The sequence below is a fragment of the Neocloeon triangulifer genome, unplaced genomic scaffold (assembly GCF_031216515.1).
Source record: "Neocloeon triangulifer isolate White Clay Creek 2 clone unplaced genomic scaffold, ASM3121651v1 ptg000003l, whole genome shotgun sequence".
Classification (NCBI taxonomy): Eukaryota; Metazoa; Arthropoda; class Insecta; order Ephemeroptera; family Baetidae; genus Neocloeon; species Neocloeon triangulifer.
Genome location: NW_026775546.1, coordinates 1,018,025 through 1,036,175, shown reverse-complemented (window position 1 = coordinate 1,036,175; position 18,151 = coordinate 1,018,025). Strand labels below are relative to the sequence as shown.

The following is an 18,151-nucleotide window of genomic DNA, read 5'->3' as shown; positions in this document are numbered from 1 at the left end:
ATAAAAAAAATAGGCCAATATTTGCGTCTGTTTTGCGGGGCAAAAGCATAAAAAGTGGTGTCGCGTAGGGAGCGAGTGGAGGAGGAGGAGTGGCGCGCGTATATTGCAATGCGGGTGGAGATTCTGTGCTGTGCCGGCGAATATATCAGATCAATAAAGGGTCGGAGGGACCAAGTAGTGCTGCGCTCGGCGGTGCCCTTGACAGCCGCTCGCGCCCCGACTGGCCACAACGAGCGTCCGCACCACGATGTGATCCTCCGCAGGCGGTGGGACACCCGCGAACGACCTCCGGCCATGGGCAATGGCATGAACAAGGTATTTGGCGTGTCCCTAGCTCGGACACACGCGTCGTGCGCCTACACCGCGGGCATAGCAATAAGCTAGTCGCGTATTGATTACACCCCGTGCACGGCACACTCGGCCGCGACTGCTTTTCTTACGGGGCCGATCACTTTTGCTTTCAGTGTCTCGGAGAAACACGGTTCAAAAGATATGTTTTTTTTTTAAGATTTTTTTTAGATTTGATTAAAGATGCTATGCAACTTGCACTACCCGTGTGGGTGTGAAAAGAGCTGAATTTCAATTGTAAAAATCATTTCTAATTAGGCTAAAAATGCGTCTTCTTTGTAAGTATTTTGCCTACTTTCAAGTTCTCCAATAATTTATAAATTTTTACATGGCAATTAAATGGCACAAATTAAACCATTAAAATTTATCAATCATTTATCAATCATACTTTCTGCCTTGTCAGTTTTGGCTTTCTTTCTTTGATGCTAATTTGATTATGCCCTCCGAGGCGCTGTTACTCTAATAGATGCAAAACAAGAAGCTCAATGCCCACTTGGGACGCGACCGAGTGCCTTTTTTCTTCTACCAAGAAGAATCCAAATGGGAAAGTTTAAAACTTGAACGTGTGTGGGAATTTTACCTTCTGTGGTTAAAAAGGGTATAATTTTTAACTATTCTCAATTTGCAGGTATGAGATAAAAACCCAAATATAATTATGCGGATCAGGGTTGTGATATATAAAGCAGAGACTATTCATTTTTTCTTTGAACTCATCACTCGTATATAGTGTATTTTATAAATGCAGAGAAAATTATTTACGGAAAAAATATTGTATGAATGTGTTGGTTTTAAAATCTTTTCCTCAAATTTGCTGTATTTTATTTTGCTTATAGAGAAAAAAATAACAAAGATTAATCCTTTTTTTTCAATTTTTGAACGTCTCATCTCAAATAGTTGCAGAGAAAATTTAATTGGTAATGTTCAAGCCCACATTTGAACTCAACCAAATTAAATGCAAGAAACATAAAAAAATCGCTAAGTCAATACATAGGGCTGATTTTTCTTAAAATTTAGAATTTTGAAAGCTTTTTTAAATACAATCATGCAACCCTTTAAGTGACTTAATAAACTCCGTTCTTGCACTACCCTAGATAGACGTAGAAATAAGAATTAAAATTTAACTTATACCTTGATCTATTTTACCACCAGAGAGAAGAAAATATTGTTAAAATTCACAAGATTTGAGCTGAAAATTTTAAAAACTTGCAACTCCACATTTTAATAATAATAAATTATTATGTTTAAAATTTCCAAAAAAATTTTGTAATTCATTGTTCACGTTAATTTATATCATACATATTTCCTCAATGTTTTGCCGATAATTTATTGCTCAAATCTGTCAAGTAAAATTCATACAATGTTAAAGATTATCGAAAATTCATCAGAAAATAATTTCAGAAGAAAATTGAAAAGCTAGCATCGTGTATATTATCTTTTCATAATATCAGCCCATTAAAAGCGTGTGATCGCGTATCTAATAACACTCTCGACCACCAGTAGCCCAAAAAGTAAACAACGAAAACTTAATCAACGAGTGTGTTACTATAAATTCCCAGGCGCACGATCAGCATATTAGAGAAATAATTAGCGAGCCGACGTGAGCGTCCGGCACATTGGCAGCAATTTGAGGCCCAAAACACACGGTCGTATAGGCAACCACACACCACACGCGCGTGCTATACTTGGACGCAAGAGTTGAACCACCTGAATATCGCGCCACCACCCCGCATTAGGGGTCATTATTGTTCACCTTTGTTGTGAGTGCCGTGAGCGACTGTGATCGCGTTTAAAACGGAAAAGAGAGACGCAAAATGATTTCGACAAAACTTTCAATGTTATAGTTTATTTCCTTCATTCAATGCTGCAAAAATAATATTTCAAATTGAGAGGAATTTTACAAGATCGGTAGCAAATTAAAAAAATTAAATAATATTTAGGTCCAGGAAGGATGTGACAAAATTAAATGAAAAAAATTCAAATATGAAAATAACTGCTGAGAAAATTTATTAAATCTCCAAATTTCATTCTGATGGATATATTTTCAAATTGAGTCATTCTGATTCCAAAATATTAAAATAGTTTAAAAGGATTTTTTTAACGGATTTCTTTTAAAAAGATTTACTTCAATTATTTTACAAATATAGCATTTCATTTCATCAACTTCTTTGCTAATAATTTTATTTAAACAATTTATATGTGTTATTTTGTGGAATAATTTCGCGATCAAAGGTTGATTCATTATATTTTTTATTTTTCCTAGACAAAAAATAGCTCACAAAACCCATCGAGGAAAATGTGATTTTAAATTAAAATCACTATACAAATATTTTCTTCAGTCATTTTAACTAATTGTAAGAAAAAACATTAAACAGTTACTCTACAAGTGAAATATCAAATAACTAAGAAATATTAATAAAATATTTTGCTCCTGATGCAGAAGTAAATTTGAATTTAAAACCGAACTTCTCATGGCGGATCTCTCTTTTTGGGCACTCGTCGTGCGCCCAACACGCGGCATCAGTGCCACGACGTGCATGTTTTTATCAGCCGCGCGGCATTTATTTCTATCGATTTGCTTTTGCGGCACAGAATGGTATGATTACACCACGATATGATTGCCCGTGACTATGTTTACCGTGTTGGAAAAATGCGCCGCAATGCCGTGCGATATGATTTTCGAGGGCGGAAAATCAGCGCCTGTGTGCCGAGAGCTCGCTTTCGCGCACACTGAAAATTTTCCTGCCCGGCGCTGCCGATCCGACTCGGCAGTCGGTGGTCGCGCAGATGAAAAGCAAGAGGCAGGTTCGCACGCTGCTTTTAGACATGGTGCTGCCCAGGGAGGCAACAAACGTACGTGACCAAAAATATTTCGACCATAGTTTGTTTTTATTGCAATTTAAGGGTTTCTACACAGCCATTACTAAGAGAGAAAAGCGTTCACTTTTTTTATATTGCTTTTTTTTAGACTAAAATTCATATATTTCACTGGAAAAGGAAAATTTAGTTAATTTTGGGTTGTAGCGGAATTAATCATGAGTATAGAATTTTTTAATTGGTGCTCGGAATATTAAAAATTATTTAACTTATCAGAGTCGGTATGTCTTTTTAAATTAATTAATTTTTTTGGAAGCTAAAAAATATTTGAATAGGTGAACCCGTACAAAATTATAGATTCAAAATTCAGCTGACAGTGTGTTTTGTTCGACAATTATGGACAATTAGTTAATATAGGAATCTTTTTACCTTTCACAAATTTTAAATGATCATCAGTCATCAGACTCTCATCATGTTTAAAAACAAATATTTATAGATATTTTTTTAATTCAGCGATATTACTTTTTTCTTTTTTTTTTCAAGTTGGAGAAGAGCACGTCGATTTTAAACTTAGTTTTCTTTGTTTTTTTTTTCTCTACCACAATGTTTAAAATACCAAAAGTTAATGGACTCTTAAAAAAATTTGTGACTATTTGTAAAATAAAACCGCTGTTTGTATGATTTATTTATTTATTTAACTTTTGATTTCAAATTTAAATTTGTTAAATTTTAATTTTTAGAACATCACTTTTCAAAAACAAAATAATGGCAGTCAGAGAGAAACAAAGAGCACAGATATAATATATGCCAGGTTTTCAGCAAGTTAAATAGTGTATTATATTTTTTAGAGAGGCTTCTCACACATAGCATTGTCATCAGTGTTGGCATTCATTTTTGTGGTTTCAAATAATCTATTTAATTCGAGGGAAATAAATTAATCATAATATCCTTCACAAATAATTCTATTATATTTTTATTTTTCAAAACAAGAAGTAAATATACTTGAACCATATTAAATAACATGAATTTTTCTCCATGAAAATATTTGTTTATTAAATTTCGTTAAAAAAAACCTTGATTTTCTTTATTTTTTAATCTACTGACGGGGAAGTGAGAAAATCGCAAGTTTTTATGAAATGTCACGTCGAAAAATATGCTAAAATCAAGTCTCTGACGTAACTCACTTAAAAATATGCACGTCTTTTAGCAGACAAGAATTTATGATGTGAATGAATTCCAAAAATAGGCCACATTAAAAACGTCTAACCTTTGTTCACATCTATTTTAGGCAAATTTGCAAATCCACAGTTGACGTCACAAAATTATTTCGTGACAGATTCTATGATTAAAAATATTCATGTTACAAAAATATATGAAAAAGCTTCCAATTTTTCAATGTATTTAAAGATAAATTTGAAAAAAAATCAATTAATAAAAATTTTGATTAATTTTTTCACAGGTCCTTCCCGGACTGTACGTGGGCAACTACCGGGACTCAAAGGACGCCGCTCAACTAGAAAGGTTTGGTATCACGCACATAGTCGCAATCCATGACGCGGCTCGCAAGCTTCATCCAGTGAGTTCAATTCAACTTCAAAATATCTTATTATAAATTCGCCCTCCGCTCTTTTCTGCTGCATACGTAGACCTAACAAAATCTGGCTAACTTAAATAAGGAAAACGATTCCTCCTAACAAATGCAGGGTGCATTGGTTGCTCGTTTAAATGTTTGTAAAACTGTGTGACTTCAGGACAAACACTACCTCTGTGTGCTGGCCTCGGACTCGCCGGGCCAAAATCTGTCCCAATTCTTTCCTTTGTGTAATGACTTCATTCACGCGGCTCGACTTAGGGACGGCAACGTCCTCATACACTGGTATTCTGATTTGAACTTGGATTTGCTTATTTTTTTAAAAATAAATAATGCAAACATCAGATGATACTATATTAGTAGTACCAGATTAGAAATAGGAAGTAGAAGAATACTTCAAGAGAGTCCGTTTTGACAATTTATTATTTGCTTTAATTGTATTTATTTGTTTTTAATTTAACAAGTTTTGCTTTCACCGGCCTATATTTAAACTCTCGGAAAATGTCCTGCTTGATTTATACATTTTTTTCGTTGACACGTTTGACTAAAAATACCCGCTAAATGTATATATGTGTGTGCTTGTTGTGTTACGCCAGCCCTCCTGCGCAAAACCGTGTTGTAAAAGTGGTCATTGTTTCAACAGCCTTGCTGGGATGTCGCGGAGTGTGACGGTGGCGGTCGCCTACATCATGTCGGTCACAAATTTGGGGTGGAAGGAGGCGCTCAAAGTAGTTAAAGTGGGCAGGGCAGTGGCCAATCCCAACCTCGGCTTCCAAAGGCAACTAGAAGAGTTTGAAAATTTCAGACTGGTTGATGTGAGTACCATTTTTCTATGACAAATTTCCAGTAAAGTAAATTTAAATAAACAAACAAAATTACTTTATTTTTATTAAATTTTAATTTTCATAAAATTATTCTCGAGATATCCCTAACAATTTTAAATTCATTTTGAATAAATTTTTTGTGAGTTTTCAGTAATTCATAAAGGAAATTATTTGAATGCTCAGGTTTATAGGGTCGATTGCTTAAAACCTTAAAAATAAATTAAGAAGAGCATAAAAAAACCGAATTTAAACAAGATTTATTAAAAATCTGTTCTAGGAACGGAGAAGACTCCAAGAGCGATTTCCCAGTTTAGCGTTGGCGCCTTCAGATAAAGCCCAGTGCCAGCGAATGTTGTTGAACTATCAAAGCATGATAATCTCCAGGGATCTATGCGAAGGCAGATGTTCTCTGGGCCAAGTGTGCCCAACTGGAACGTGCAGGGTTGCCTCTAAGAGGTGAGAGTGCAAATGTTTGCTTTTCCGAAAAACACATAGCGTGTGTTCGTAAACGTCCCCGCAGATTTTCCACCACACCTGCTAATGCATTTTATGAGAAATTAACTTTATCTCTGTGCTTATTCACGTTGCATAAGTTAGTATGATAAGAGCATTAATTATAAACAGAGTTAAGTACAAACAAGATAGTATTTTATTTACAGCTCATTAATTTTATTTAGATAAAATATTACGTTTTGCTTGGAAACCCCTTCCTTTTTTCCTTTCATTTCAGCGCTTCATTGAATTAAATTCAATAGATTTTGTATCAAAAGGATATTAAATTCAAATCTCTTTACTTATTAGAAACCCTAAAATATTTACTTTTTATAACACAACGCGGTGCTCATAAAATTTACTCAGCAGATAAAAAGTCTCTGAATTTAATCTGTGAAAATTATTATAGAAATTAGGAGCCACGTATCTGGACTACAAAAACATCTGCAAAGGTTTCAGACCGTTAAAAATATAAAAAATTTAATAGCTGCACTACCAATAAGTCCTTCTAGCTTGAGTGTAAAAATAACGAGCATATGCAACCGGCTCCGCACGCTAACTCACCACGTTGCATACCCACTCTAAATATGAGTCATAAAATCAATTTATTTTCTTATGAAGGCTAATTTTTTTACAATTACAGAGCAGTATTTTGAGATTTAAATATTATAAATAATTTTATAGCTAAAGAATTTAAAATGATTCATCGCTTATTTTCTGTTCCATACAACTAGAGAGATGGTTTGAAAAATTTGTACGTTTTCTTTTCCTGAAATAATAATCGAATTATTTTAATATTCCCATAATGAAATATTATGAGAGCTTAAATTTTACTTATGTTGACCAATTTACTTTTCTAAGAGTAGCTTCGAATTGAGACATTACAAAGTCTGAAAATTCTCAGTGGATATTTTTTTCTCAAAATTATCTAGTTATGTTTCATTATTATTCCAATTCATTTGTCGCTGAATTAACCAAGTTTTTTTTGTCCAAGTTTCAAGTTTTTAAGAAATGCTGGAGGAAACTAATTAATATGAATTGGCTGCCTTGGCCAACAATATTTTTTTAGTTAATGAAGTCTAAAATGTTAAATTGAAAAAAAAAGCAATAGTGCATAAAACTGTAGTTTCTAAAGAAACTTAACCAATTTGGTTGATTTCAGGTCACCGCGTCGAAAGGCGTCGCTCAAAACGCCGCCGCCGTCCGGCAACTCGTCACCTCGAATGCTTCCAGCCACCCCGGCGCAGAGCCGGCACCGCTTTTCGACGCCGTGCTCGGCGCCCGCATCTCGCAGCAACTCGCGCGTCGACCTTTCCTGCGCCGGCGTCGACGAGGTGCCCGCGGCGTCGGCGCCCGGGCCCTCAGGGTGTCTTCAGCGCGTCGGCTCCTTCACCAACGGCGCCGTCGGCGGTCGTTTTCCGAACCCGGCGCGACCACTGCGGACGCAGGCGTCCACCCAGTCCCTGGTGGCCCGCGCCGACTCCCTCAGAGGCGGACCCTCCCTGCAGTCCCTCAACCCTGACTTTGTTGTGACCCCTCCGAGCACCCCCAGACCGCGCAATAGGCGGTCCTAGCCTTGTTCCATATTGGAATCACCTTTCGACGGGGCGTGTTTTGAGCTTTGACATCGTTATTTTTGACCTGATGTTCACTATTTCACTTATATCAGTTCAAACAACGCATCAACCGTTTTAACAATGACTGCCGCGCTTGATTAAAATTATTTGGAGTTATCATTTTTTCAAAATCCAAAAATCTTGTCCTGCTCATTCCATTGGTTTTTATTATTTAAATTTCCCTTAATTTTTAAATTCAGTAAATTTTATTTTAAACAAAAGCAGTTTTTCTCATTTATCGTTCTTTAAAAAATAAGCTATAAAAAAATGGAGTTTTGTTCTGAACTTCAATTTAAAATTTTCGAACTTTTTTTGGCAGGGTTGTATTCAGGGTAATTTACCCTTTGGTACTTTAAAAAATCTAAAAAATCAGTTTAGATCAGGAAGTTTGAATGAGACTAGTAAAATTGAATAATTGAGTTGACAAAATTCAATTTTATTTTCTGTGTCGAGCAGGTTGCAAATATGCACGAACAAAATTCGACTCTTTCCAAATTTTACAGACTGGCATTTTTTTCTTTTCTCAAATCTCCCTTTCTACTGCTCAAACTTTTTTTTACACCCCTGATACTTAAACTGATCCCTTGGCAAGAAAACTAAATGGAGCTTTACGAGGCGCAGAATAATCCCTGCCCCTCGAGCAGCACAATAAGGAATTGAAGTTTTTATAGCCCGGCTCCTTGGAATGTTATACACGGCTTTGCAGTCTATTTACACCCTCTTTTTTTAATCACCAATGAGAAAAGGGTTCGGAGAGAACCCGACGAGCAGCTCAAAGTACGCCTTAAAAATTTGGCATTTTTCTTACCATTGGTCCTTTTCGTTTTTGTTTACATTTCCAGATAATTATGAATGTGAAAGAAAAGAAACAATATGAATAACTAAAATTAAGCGAATATATTTCTTCTACATTTGAAAACACGGATATGATAAGTACAGTATAGTTGTATTAATTACTAAGTAATTGAAATATTGTATATCACTTGCGCTCACACTAGCTTTATATATGATATTTATGTGTACCTCTTATATAATCTACTTTAGCTTTTGAATACTCAAATTCTCTGTGTATTGTGTTAAAAATTTGAATATAATTATTTTTAAGTGTAAAAAAATTTTACTATTGAAATTGAAAAGAGTTACTGAGAGATTACAATTTTAACACTATTCAACTTCTGTAATAATTTGATTCTTGTAAAAGTTAAAATTTTCAAATTTTAAATTAATTGATAGAAGAGTCTGTTGAAACTTCTTATTAATTTATGTAGTGAAATATAATGTATGCAAATGATAGTCTGAAACTGCTGAAAAACTTGATTGCTGGCGGAAAATGTTCACTAATATTAGCTTCATTGAAATCAAGTGTTTGATTTCCATGCATACGCGCAGCTGGCTGCTTTCAACATGCATTTTGTAAAATTTTGACAACGGTTATCTACAATTTAAATGAGAGATGTTTCTGCTTTAAGAATGTAACCAAATTAACAGCCTGAATATATTGAAATCAGTGGTGGCAAATTTAAAACAAAAAATTTCTGCTTTGCTTGTTGCTTAAAAATTGCAATTTTTCCTCCCATATAAAAAATGCAATCATTGCGCTGGACAATGTGCGCTGACGTAGACCCAAAAAAGTTTATGTTCAAATAGGCTGTGCTTTCAATTTGGCCAAGAGGGGGAGAAAATAACAGAAATATTTACAGATTGTTGTAATAAGAGATGATAAATAAAATTGGCTGTGCACAAGTTAGTGGAAATTAGTTCAGAGTAGCTTGTGATGCACAAAAGTCAAGCAATCCTTGATGCAATCAGATGCAATTAAGGAAATAATGTTAAAAAATATATGTATTTAAGAATGAAAGAATCATTCTTCATGCAACTCAATATTGAAAGGAAATTATTAACTTTAAAAACAAAATTCATAAATGATTTACTTTTGTTGCATTATTTTGTAAAATCGTGTAACAAAATACGTTTATTTATCTTCTCGTTATAATTATTATTAATGCTTTTCCTGCTCGCATAACTTCTTATAATGCCAAAGCCACTGCTTGAAATCTAAATGGAACAAAATCGATCACGAAAAGAGGTCAATATCAAAGCAATTGCGAATTGAATTTAAAATAACTGTACAACATGCAAGACGCCTTAAATATAAGACATGCCTATCCCTGAAAAAGTCCCCAACACTAACCAAGAATAATACCTGGCAATGATAACGCAATTATGGAATTATGACGTTGCTTCTTGGGTACGAACACTACAAAGTGATAAAAAATAAAATGTACCTAAGGAAATCATAAAACTTCAACCGAATGCTGGTTTATCAAGAACATATTCCAATTTCTGTCTTAATTTACAAAAATATAATTTGAAGATTGGACCTCAGCACTTTTAACTACTTCAAAACCGTTGATGACTTGATTCATGCTGTAAAATATGCACAATGAAAAGTGCACTGAGCACCTGTTTGTTTTAAACATGCATTGTGTTCTACCGTGTTCAGAACAGCAGATGTAATTCCACTCACTCAGAATTTTAATTATTTGGGCACTGATTTATGCACAGCACGTGGGCTACGATATTAAGCTGCTGTCAGGGCGACGAAACGGCCAGACGAGAGAAGAATAACAAATATTTTTAGAGTGCTTCGAGATTGAAACAAACTTTTGCAATAATATTTTTGACTGCGGAGAGAATTCAATTGAAGTTTGCCTGCTTACAGGTTTGGTAATTGCGTAAGGCATTTGTAGTAATTATGTACACACTGACGTCATAACAAATAAAAACTCTTTCTTGCCATGACAATTTATTGATTTTCACTCAGTCTCCAAAAATAAGAGAAAATTCTTTGTGCTGTACTCATTTACTTAGCATCAGGCTGGGGCGTCAGACGAATGTAACCCTTTCCGGACGGAACTTCCACCCTCTCAACACCATTTGGAAACAGAGTTGCCAGATCAGCATCTGGAACGCTAGGCTGGACCATGCATTTGTCGCCAACCTATTAAAAAGTTCAAAATGAATTTTTATTGTAAAAATTTACAAAACTCAATACCTTCCAGTCAGCAGGTGTCGCGACTTTGAATTTCTCAGTCAGCAGTAGAGAGTCCACAGCTCTTAGAATCTCACTGAAATTTTCAGCCGCATTATAAATTATTTTAGATAAAATTTTTATTAATATTACTCAAATGATCTTCCAGTGGTGGCAGGATAAAGTAAAGATAAACGAAGTTTGTGATCTTGATCGATGACGAAGACAGTCCTGGCAGTGAGAGGAAGGCCTGTTTTGGCTGAGATTTCATTTGGGTCCAACATGCCAAATTGAGTGGCTAATTGTCGATTTTCATCAGCAATGATGGGGAAAGGAAAATCCGCAGACTCGTCCAGGCCGCCGTACTTTTTAATATCCTTTACAAGTAAATTTATGGTTAAAAATCAATTGACAACTCGAGAGCTAGTTTACTTTGATCCATCCGAGATGAGATTCTGCAGAGTCGATGGACAGGGCAATGACTTTGATGTTCCTGGCTGCAAATTCTCCTGTTAATTTTGCAACCCTTGCCAGCTCTGTGGTGCAGACGGGTGTGTAGTCCGCTGGGTGAGAAAAGAGGATGGTCCACCTTAAATTGAGACAAAAAATTATTTAATCCATTAAGAACCATCAACACATACGAGCCGCGTGACCAGTCCCAGAATTTTAATTTTCCAATGCTGGTTTCCGCTTCAAAGTCGGGAAACACGTCGCCGAGCAACATGATTTTAGCGAGTTTTTGAGACAAATTGTTCACAAAATTAAGCTGATTCGGTTGTAAATTATTGATTTTTCGAGTTTTCCGCTGAATTTTGTGATTGAAGTAAAAATACACGATTAAAAGTTGATTAAAGATTATATTAGGTAGGTGCCGGCAAGAGAATCGTCGATTCAAACCTTTGCTTTTATTTTCTTTGTTATTGTGTTATTGTTTGAAATTCGCTCTACTGACTATAGATGTCAGTTAATGTCCAGATCTGGTCCAGATCGTTTTGTGCGCATGCGTGTTCATTTATTTTTATTTTACGCGCTCACGATCCCTGCTCCACCTGATATTTGATCGCTCCTGTAAGAATTTTCCGAATTTTCATCTATTTGTGGGTTTTATTACCAAATAATTCTAATTTTATTCTTCTAAATTAATGCAGTAATATTTTCTGCTTCAACTTCTTTTATAAAACTAATGAATTCTAATAAAAACCATCAAATTATTATAGGTTGCAAAAATTTTGTGTTCGACTTTTGCCTGTGAACGTTGAGCGAGATGGCCACTGCAGAAGCTTCTGCAGCCAGTACTGAGGCAGAAGCTCGAACCCCTGGCAGCAAAAGACTCACAATGTTCCTCTCGTGCGTGGACAGTTTGAATCTCAAACTCACAGAAGAATAGTTAGTTTTAAAATTTTATTAAAAAGAAAATCTAATAAAAAATCGAATATGTATTTTCAGTAAAGAGTGTATTCATCAGTTATTTGGACCCTGCTTTGAGTCGCATCCACAGTACGTTGACAAGATTTGTGAAGCGTTTATGAAGTCATTCAATCAGGATGTCAAAAAGAGATTGAATCGTTTCCTGCAGGACAACAAAGTTGCTCAGAAACTGAAGGAACTGGAGGATATTTCGGAGCAGCCTTGCGAAGGCGTCAGCAAAGCTTGGTAAGAATCTGTAATTAAAGTATTTCAAAAATTTTGTTGTTCTGTAAATTTAATATTTATTGATGAATAATTTTACATAACAGGAGACCAACTGGAAAAACTGCATTCCAGCATCAGCTGGCCCCTGACATCGAAGTTAAGGTGAAAATGATGGAGAAATTGAAGTTGGATCTGGCTAAGGAGGAGTCTAAGCTCAAGGATTTGATGGCTACAGTGGAAAAGCAAAGGGAGGAGTACAAGAAAGTGAAGGAAACCCTTGAAACTTACAAAAATCGCAAGGAGGAATTAATTGCAGAACTGGAATATGCTGAAAAAATAATGTTCAAAGGAGATGATTGATTTTTATTCATCTAATATGTAAATAAGAAGTAATTCCATATTTAAAAAAATAATAATGCTCTCATAAATTTAGATGAATCCTTGTAAAATACGACTAGAAAACATTAAAATATTTTTTTGTATTTTTTATTGAAATAGTTTACTATTTTTATTAACATAAACTCTTAATGATGCTCATAAAGGGATTTTTTAATTACAAACATTTTCAAAAAATTTACCACTGACTCATTGAATTTACCCATTATCTTTTGCCTTGGGGTATAGTGTATTGTATAAATAAAAGGAATAAAAGATTCCATTTGGCGGAAGTTGGCAGTCCTGTTTTGACAGTTGGCAAGCCTTGTTTAGCTCTGATCCAGACGTTCGACCAAAAACAGATCACAAAAATATTACTTGTCATCTTTGCAAACTTTGAATTTTGGTGAAGTCCGCACGGAAATTTTTCTATTACAACCACGTCAGTTATGAAAATAATTTACGCCAATCTCGAGTGAATCGACACGAATGTATTCGTCGCGAGGTGACTTATTATTATTGATTCAGAATCAACAAAATTCTCTGGTTTTTCCGACTGAATTTTTTAACCCTTCCTGCAAAATTGGATGAATTCAAATTTGACTTGGATTATTTTTTGCAGGCTGTCGAAAATGACCTCGAGAGAGCCACTGCCCGAAGAGAAGATGAAGGCCACTCTGTTTTGTCTGGTGTTGCGAGGCGGGACTCAAAACTGTCACAGGGACATTGCGAATTTCTTGCCTCAGGCAATCAGCAAGGAGCCAACGCTGTCCAGACAATACTTTGACATTTGTGTTCGTTTGCTGTCGGTCGATGACCCCGAATTCACATGGCTGGAAGAAATCCTCTGCAACGCTATGAGGCAGACTGCACCGTCAGTGGAAAACAATGTATTTTCCACGTTAGTGCAGCAGGAAGGAATATCCAACCAAGTATTAGTCACCGCCGTGAGAGGCAAGTTGATACCAGAGTATGCAACTCTCCGTGAGGTCATCGCCAAAGAGACGCTGCAACTGTTCCGATCCGAGGATGTCTGGACGAGCGGCATGTTTCTTCCTCTTGTGGTGAACATTGGAAAATTTGAATCATTTGACAACATCTTCGTTCAAACTGTGTTTGGGGTGTTGGACGGCTACAAACTGTTGGTCCAGATCACACAGAATATCAAGGATATTAACGAGAAAGTCACAAAGTTGATGGAGTTGACCAAGAAGTGGATGCATGTGCTACCAAGCCAGGTTGTTCCTCGCAAGAGGATCATCATGAACACACTTTACGAAAGTATTGTGCAGAGAAGTAAGTTTGTCAGAGTTTTTTGTTTTTATCAGTTAAAAAGTATTTTGGTTTTAGGAGCGAATCCGTCAATGACTAACGTTCTGATGCTGGTCGAAGTTGAAATTCTGAATGCTTTACTCCGGCCCATCCCAAAGGAGAACGTCCCTCTGGTTGCCAAGGAGTTGATTAGCTGGTTTCTGAATTGGTTTTACAACTGCAGGCTGCTGCTGCCTCCCATTATCAAATTGCTGCAGAGACTTGTCGACGAACATATGGAGGAGGATTACAATCAAATTGTCTCTGCCAATTTCAACAAAGTAAGAAGTCCACATGTCTATCCGCGTTTATTATTCTCAAAATTTTGTTCCATATTTTTGCAGATGGTTGTGAATGCCCGAATCCCTATGTATAGACCGCTGATCAGCATAATCTGCCACTTTCTCAGAAACAACACTTGCCCTGAAGCATTCCTCGAAAAGGTAAAGTTTAAAGATAAAACTTACAATAATATTAATAAAATAAATCCTTTAGTCTTCAGAAAATCTAAAGAATCTCTTACTCTGCTGCGCCAAAGAAGAACAAATTGTGGCAAATTTGTCCCAAGGACTGGAGGTCATTCACAAAAATTACCCTGAGCAACGACTCTTGATTATCAACATTCTGCGGGTATAGAATTTTGTGTTAACAAGTATTCCAAGTAACTAATATTTTAAACAGGACTCCTCCTTACAACCGTGTGACTTGAATGCTAATTTCACTGTGAATGAGGATCCTAAAGGACTTATCAACACAGGCAACACTTGCTATGCCAACAGTGTGATCCAATGTTTGTTCTACATTTCGTCGTAAGTAAAAATAAACTGAATTTTAAATTTACACTGAAATCAATCATCACAGGTTCAGAAACAAAGTCTTGGCTCAGAAGCCTAGAGGATCTCAGACAGTTCTTACCGAACTGCAGAAAATTTTTGCCTTGCTTAAATTTAGCGCCTCGACTGTGATACTGCCAAGCGAGCACTTCCATGCTGCCCTGCGCCCGACGTACTTTGTTCGTGGCCACCAGGAAGATGGATTTTTGTACCTGATGTAAGTTTCAGCGTTCTGGTTAATTCAATTTTTTATTAAGAAAACAAATTCTCTAGTCACATTCTGGATATCATGAAGGAGCAGGAATTGAAGGCGTTTAATATCGAAGACGACGAAATGGAAGTGAAGAGGGAGTTTTGCCATTCTAGTGCAAGTGAAAAATCTGACATGTCGTCCGCCTCTGTGTCCGAGCTCTCCAATGAAGCCAACAGAACAGACTCTCCTGAGAATGATGAAGTGACCGATGACTCGGAAACAACAACAATGTCAATGTCTCCAGACGAATCGGTCGGAAAGACTTTCCCTTGTGCTAAGCCAGAATCCTGTGAAGGCGCCGAAAGCACCAACAACAACGATCTTCTTGAGGATGAAACTGAATCGGAATGTGCAATGCCCAAGTATAACACACTTGGCCAACAGGTAGCAAAAAAGTTAATTTTTTTCTTAATAAAATTAATTATTATTTTTTTTTCACTGGTTAGGTTTTTGGTGGATGCCAGTTTGAGATGTACATGTGCCACGGGTGCAACTACGAACACAAGCAGACAAAACGAACCACCTCCATCTGTCTGGCCATTCCGGACCGAGAAAACAAACATTGTCGCATTTCCAACCTGCTGGAGGCTTATTTTCAGCCGGTCGAGTTGCAAGACTCGGAGAAATACGAGTGTCGAAACTGCAAAGTCAAAGTTGACTCGACCTGCTTCACCAAGCTGGTCGTTCCGCCGCAATATCTGATCCTCTGCCTCAAACGCTTCCTGTACAACACCTCTCAGCAGCAGACTGTGAAGATAATGACTCAAGTGCAGGTGGAGGACGAGATTCAAGTGAATGGGAAGGACTTCAAGATCCACGCGATGGTCGTCCATTCCGGCCCGTCCGCGTCGCACGGCCACTACTACTCAATGATCAGCACCGAGAACGGCACTCTGAAGCTAGACGACGGGTCTGTTGTCACCAATTGTAGTACGTCGATGGGAGCCCTGGACACGCCGTACATTTTGTTCTACCGGAGAAAAGACTGCCAAGAAGAGGAGCCTAGCGTGGCATTTGCAGATCTCGATGCCAGTCTGCAGTCGTACGTTAGAAATTACCAAGGGCGAGGATACTTAAGCTCCCTTGGAAGCTACTTCAAAAAGCCGCAGCCGCCCCCACCACCGCCCCCATCGTCCTCCTGTGGAGGTGGTTCTGGAATGTCCACCTCCAGGATGGTTTTCTAAAATCACTCAAGACTGATTCCTAATAAGCAAAGTTATTCAAATTATTGTTTCTCATATTTTCTTGTGAAGCTCAATAGAGATAAATAATAATAAATTGGAATTGTGCGAAGCAAATTTGTTTGATTGTTGGAAATCATACACTGAACTTTTAATTATTTTTCTTTATTAAAACAACATTATTGCACAGTGTTTGAAATTCAATTAACATTTTGAAATTTAGATCTTTATTTAATCTGTCTATAATCTTTAATCACAATGATATCTCCCAAGCGGTAAATGTTGCAAGGCACTTAACCTGTATAGTAAATGTATAATTAAAATTCTTCTGTTTCCCATTCTTAAACATGTTTTGTGAGTAGAACATGGCCGGCAAGATACTGCTGTTAGTAGAAAAACTGAGCTCCTATAGAATTAGCATTAAACATAAATATTGTAATAACACTTCAGCCATCAATTTTAAGAGACGAAGAAGGCACTTGGCTATAAAATTTCTCATTTTATGTACAGGGAAAACGCTGAAAATCGTCGGGGACAAAATCGAAACGAAAGTTAAGCAACAACGACAGTAACATTGGGGATAAAATAAAATATATGTATATCCAATAATAGTAATACTTTTCTAAATGCAAACAACAATTTTTCGTTAAGTGTGTGTGTTAAAGAGCGCGCATGAAAAATGAAAATCATGAACGCATTTTCTGGCAAAACAAAAAATTCAAAGTTCAACTAGGCGCAAAAATCTCCTCCACTCATCATCCGTTCTGGGACTCATACAAAAATAATCATCATTGTCTTGGGCGTCTCGCTTGTCGAGAGGGATGCATTTTCTCTCTTTTGTCATTCTCAAACGTCGACCTTGAATGGTGACCCTGGTATGTGCTCGTCACCCCATTTCACAATCACTATATAGTCTCCACGCTCCCGAACCACGTAGTTCACCTGGTAGTTGTTGCGGCCCAAGTGCTTGATGTACACCTCCTCGCAAGGCCCCTTCGGACCGTAAACGCCGACGTACAAAATGTTGTTTCCTAAAAGAAATTTAGAGTTTGTCAATAAATTTTGTCTTAAAAAGATCCACTCACCAGCATCAGTGGCGCTGACTGTAAACATGTTCTGCTTCTGCAGGTAGGCCTTCTTAAGTCCCATGCCTTTACTCGTCACCTTGGAGGCGTCGGATTTGAAGAGAGGCAGCACAGGTCCAAGTGGTCTGCCCTTTCCGATCTTCTGCACAGTCTCGACAACCACCGAGGATGTCTCCTGAGCTCCTCTCTCAGCCAAATCGTCACCTGATTTAAAAGAAAAAAATGATTATTTTGATAATAGAGAATAAAATTTTTATTTTTATTTTACCTGAGCAGGATATTTTGTATGGCGAGCCAGCAATGTGGTATCCGTTGTATTTCACACTAGCATAGTAGTCTCCAGGAACCAGGGGTGTGTACCTGACTTTGTAGCCTTCCTCGACTTCGGTGCAGTCCATGGACACCTTTGACGGGCCGTCGATTGTCACGGCCAGGGTTCCCACACCAGCGTTGCAAGTGTCAATGATGAAATCCGTCTTCTGGCCTGTTTTTTTTAACATTTTAATTTTTCTATCAAAAAATAATACCAATTTTTATACCTGTTTTGACCTTCTCGAGTCCGTTGCCAAAAGCGTGGACGGCTGCTGGGTCTGCGTCCTCCTTGCCCACCTTTATCCTGAACGGGGAACCAGGAATGTGGACACCGTTGAACTTGCAGTGGATGTTGTGGATGCCGTTTTCGTGGGGCATGAAGCGCACTGAATACGTGTCGGCGTCAATCAGTTGGAGGAAACAATCGTCCTCAATGCCCGAAGGTGAGACAAT

At 37.1% G+C, this 18,151-nt stretch overlaps 5 protein-coding genes across 10 annotated transcripts in view; 3 read left to right on the top strand and 2 right to left on the bottom strand.

Annotated features, from left to right (window-relative positions):
* The first annotated feature begins 158 nt into the window (after positions 1-158).
* Positions 159-10,482, top strand: LOC132192854 (dual specificity protein phosphatase 15-like). Its single transcript, XM_059613030.1, has 6 exons — positions 159-315; positions 4,622-4,738; positions 4,914-5,038; positions 5,397-5,568; positions 5,855-6,033; positions 7,232-10,482. Exons 1-6 carry the CDS (start codon positions 295-297, stop codon positions 7,641-7,643), a joined length of 1,026 nt encoding a protein of 341 aa, XP_059469013.1. The 5' UTR covers positions 159-294; the 3' UTR covers positions 7,644-10,482.
* On the bottom strand, positions 10,475-11,645 carry LOC132192855 (peroxiredoxin-6-like). The gene is made up of 5 exons (XM_059613031.1): positions 11,358-11,645; positions 11,149-11,305; positions 10,870-11,093; positions 10,741-10,813; positions 10,475-10,686 (listed from the first exon to the last, which is right to left on the bottom strand). Exons 1-5 carry the CDS (start codon positions 11,438-11,440, stop codon positions 10,549-10,551), a joined length of 675 nt encoding a protein of 224 aa, XP_059469014.1. The 5' UTR covers positions 11,441-11,645; the 3' UTR covers positions 10,475-10,548.
* Positions 11,646-11,744: 99 nt separating this feature from the next.
* On the top strand, positions 11,745-12,889 carry LOC132192656 (uncharacterized). 2 transcript variants are annotated; one of them, XM_059612713.1, is made up of 4 exons: positions 11,745-11,784; positions 11,934-12,102; positions 12,163-12,369; positions 12,453-12,889. In XM_059612713.1, exons 2-4 carry the CDS (start codon positions 11,981-11,983, stop codon positions 12,706-12,708), a joined length of 585 nt encoding a protein of 194 aa, XP_059468696.1. In that variant the 5' UTR covers positions 11,745-11,784; positions 11,934-11,980; the 3' UTR covers positions 12,709-12,889. The 2 variants fall into 2 exon arrangements, with proteins under 2 accessions (XP_059468696.1, XP_059468698.1); XM_059612715.1 differs by having other exon boundaries at positions 11,749-11,813.
* Positions 12,890-13,046: 157 nt separating this feature from the next.
* On the top strand, positions 13,047-16,751 carry LOC132193146 (ubiquitin carboxyl-terminal hydrolase 38-like). The gene is made up of 9 exons (XM_059613580.1): positions 13,047-13,228; positions 13,346-14,019; positions 14,074-14,315; positions 14,379-14,477; positions 14,530-14,664; positions 14,716-14,843; positions 14,896-15,084; positions 15,141-15,504; positions 15,567-16,751. Exons 2-9 carry the CDS (start codon positions 13,356-13,358, stop codon positions 16,302-16,304), a joined length of 2,559 nt encoding a protein of 852 aa, XP_059469563.1. The 5' UTR covers positions 13,047-13,228; positions 13,346-13,355; the 3' UTR covers positions 16,305-16,751.
* The window catches only part of LOC132193145 (filamin-A), a 40,171-nt gene continuing 38,470 nt past the window's right edge, over positions 16,451-18,151 (bottom strand). For all 5 annotated transcript variants that reach the window (XM_059613575.1, XM_059613576.1, XM_059613577.1 and 2 more), the window contains 4 exons: positions 17,926-18,151; positions 17,655-17,870; positions 17,387-17,590; positions 16,451-17,332 (listed from right to left, as the gene is read on the bottom strand). In XM_059613575.1, the coding sequence (XP_059469558.1) occupies positions 17,148-17,332; positions 17,387-17,590; positions 17,655-17,870; positions 17,926-18,151 (831 nt within the window). In that variant the 3' untranslated portion in view covers positions 16,451-17,147. The remainder of the gene's footprint in view (positions 17,333-17,386; positions 17,591-17,654; positions 17,871-17,925) is intronic.

Coding starts and splice junctions, on each gene's coding strand:
- LOC132192656 (XM_059612713.1), top strand. CDS start 11,981: ATGGCCACTGCAGAAGCTTCTGCAGCCAGTACTGAGGCAGAAGCTCGA. Junction 12,103..12,162: donor CTCAAACTCACAGAAGAATA/GTTAGTTTTAAA, acceptor ATGTATTTTCAG/TAAAGAGTGTATTCATCAGT. Junction 12,370..12,452: donor GAAGGCGTCAGCAAAGCTTG/GTAAGAATCTGT, acceptor TTTACATAACAG/GAGACCAACTGGAAAAACTG.
- LOC132193146 (XM_059613580.1), top strand. CDS start 13,356: ATGACCTCGAGAGAGCCACTGCCCGAAGAGAAGATGAAGGCCACTCTG. Junction 14,478..14,529: donor CTGAAGCATTCCTCGAAAAG/GTAAAGTTTAAA, acceptor TAAATCCTTTAG/TCTTCAGAAAATCTAAAGAA. Junction 15,505..15,566: donor ATAACACACTTGGCCAACAG/GTAGCAAAAAAG, acceptor TTCACTGGTTAG/GTTTTTGGTGGATGCCAGTT.
- LOC132192855 (XM_059613031.1), bottom strand. CDS start 11,440: ATGTTGCTCGGCGACGTGTTTCCCGACTTTGAAGCGGAAACCAGCATT. Junction 11,306..11,357: donor TGGGACTGGTCACGCGGCTC/GTATGTGTTGAT, acceptor TCTCAATTTAAG/GTGGACCATCCTCTTTTCTC. Junction 10,687..10,740: donor CGACACCTGCTGACTGGAAG/GTATTGAGTTTT, acceptor ACTTTTTAATAG/GTTGGCGACAAATGCATGGT.
- LOC132192854 (XM_059613030.1), top strand. CDS start 295: ATGGGCAATGGCATGAACAAG. Junction 5,039..5,396: donor GGCAACGTCCTCATACACTG/GTATTCTGATTT, acceptor TTGTTTCAACAG/CCTTGCTGGGATGTCGCGGA. Junction 5,569..5,854: donor AAAATTTCAGACTGGTTGAT/GTGAGTACCATT, acceptor AATCTGTTCTAG/GAACGGAGAAGACTCCAAGA.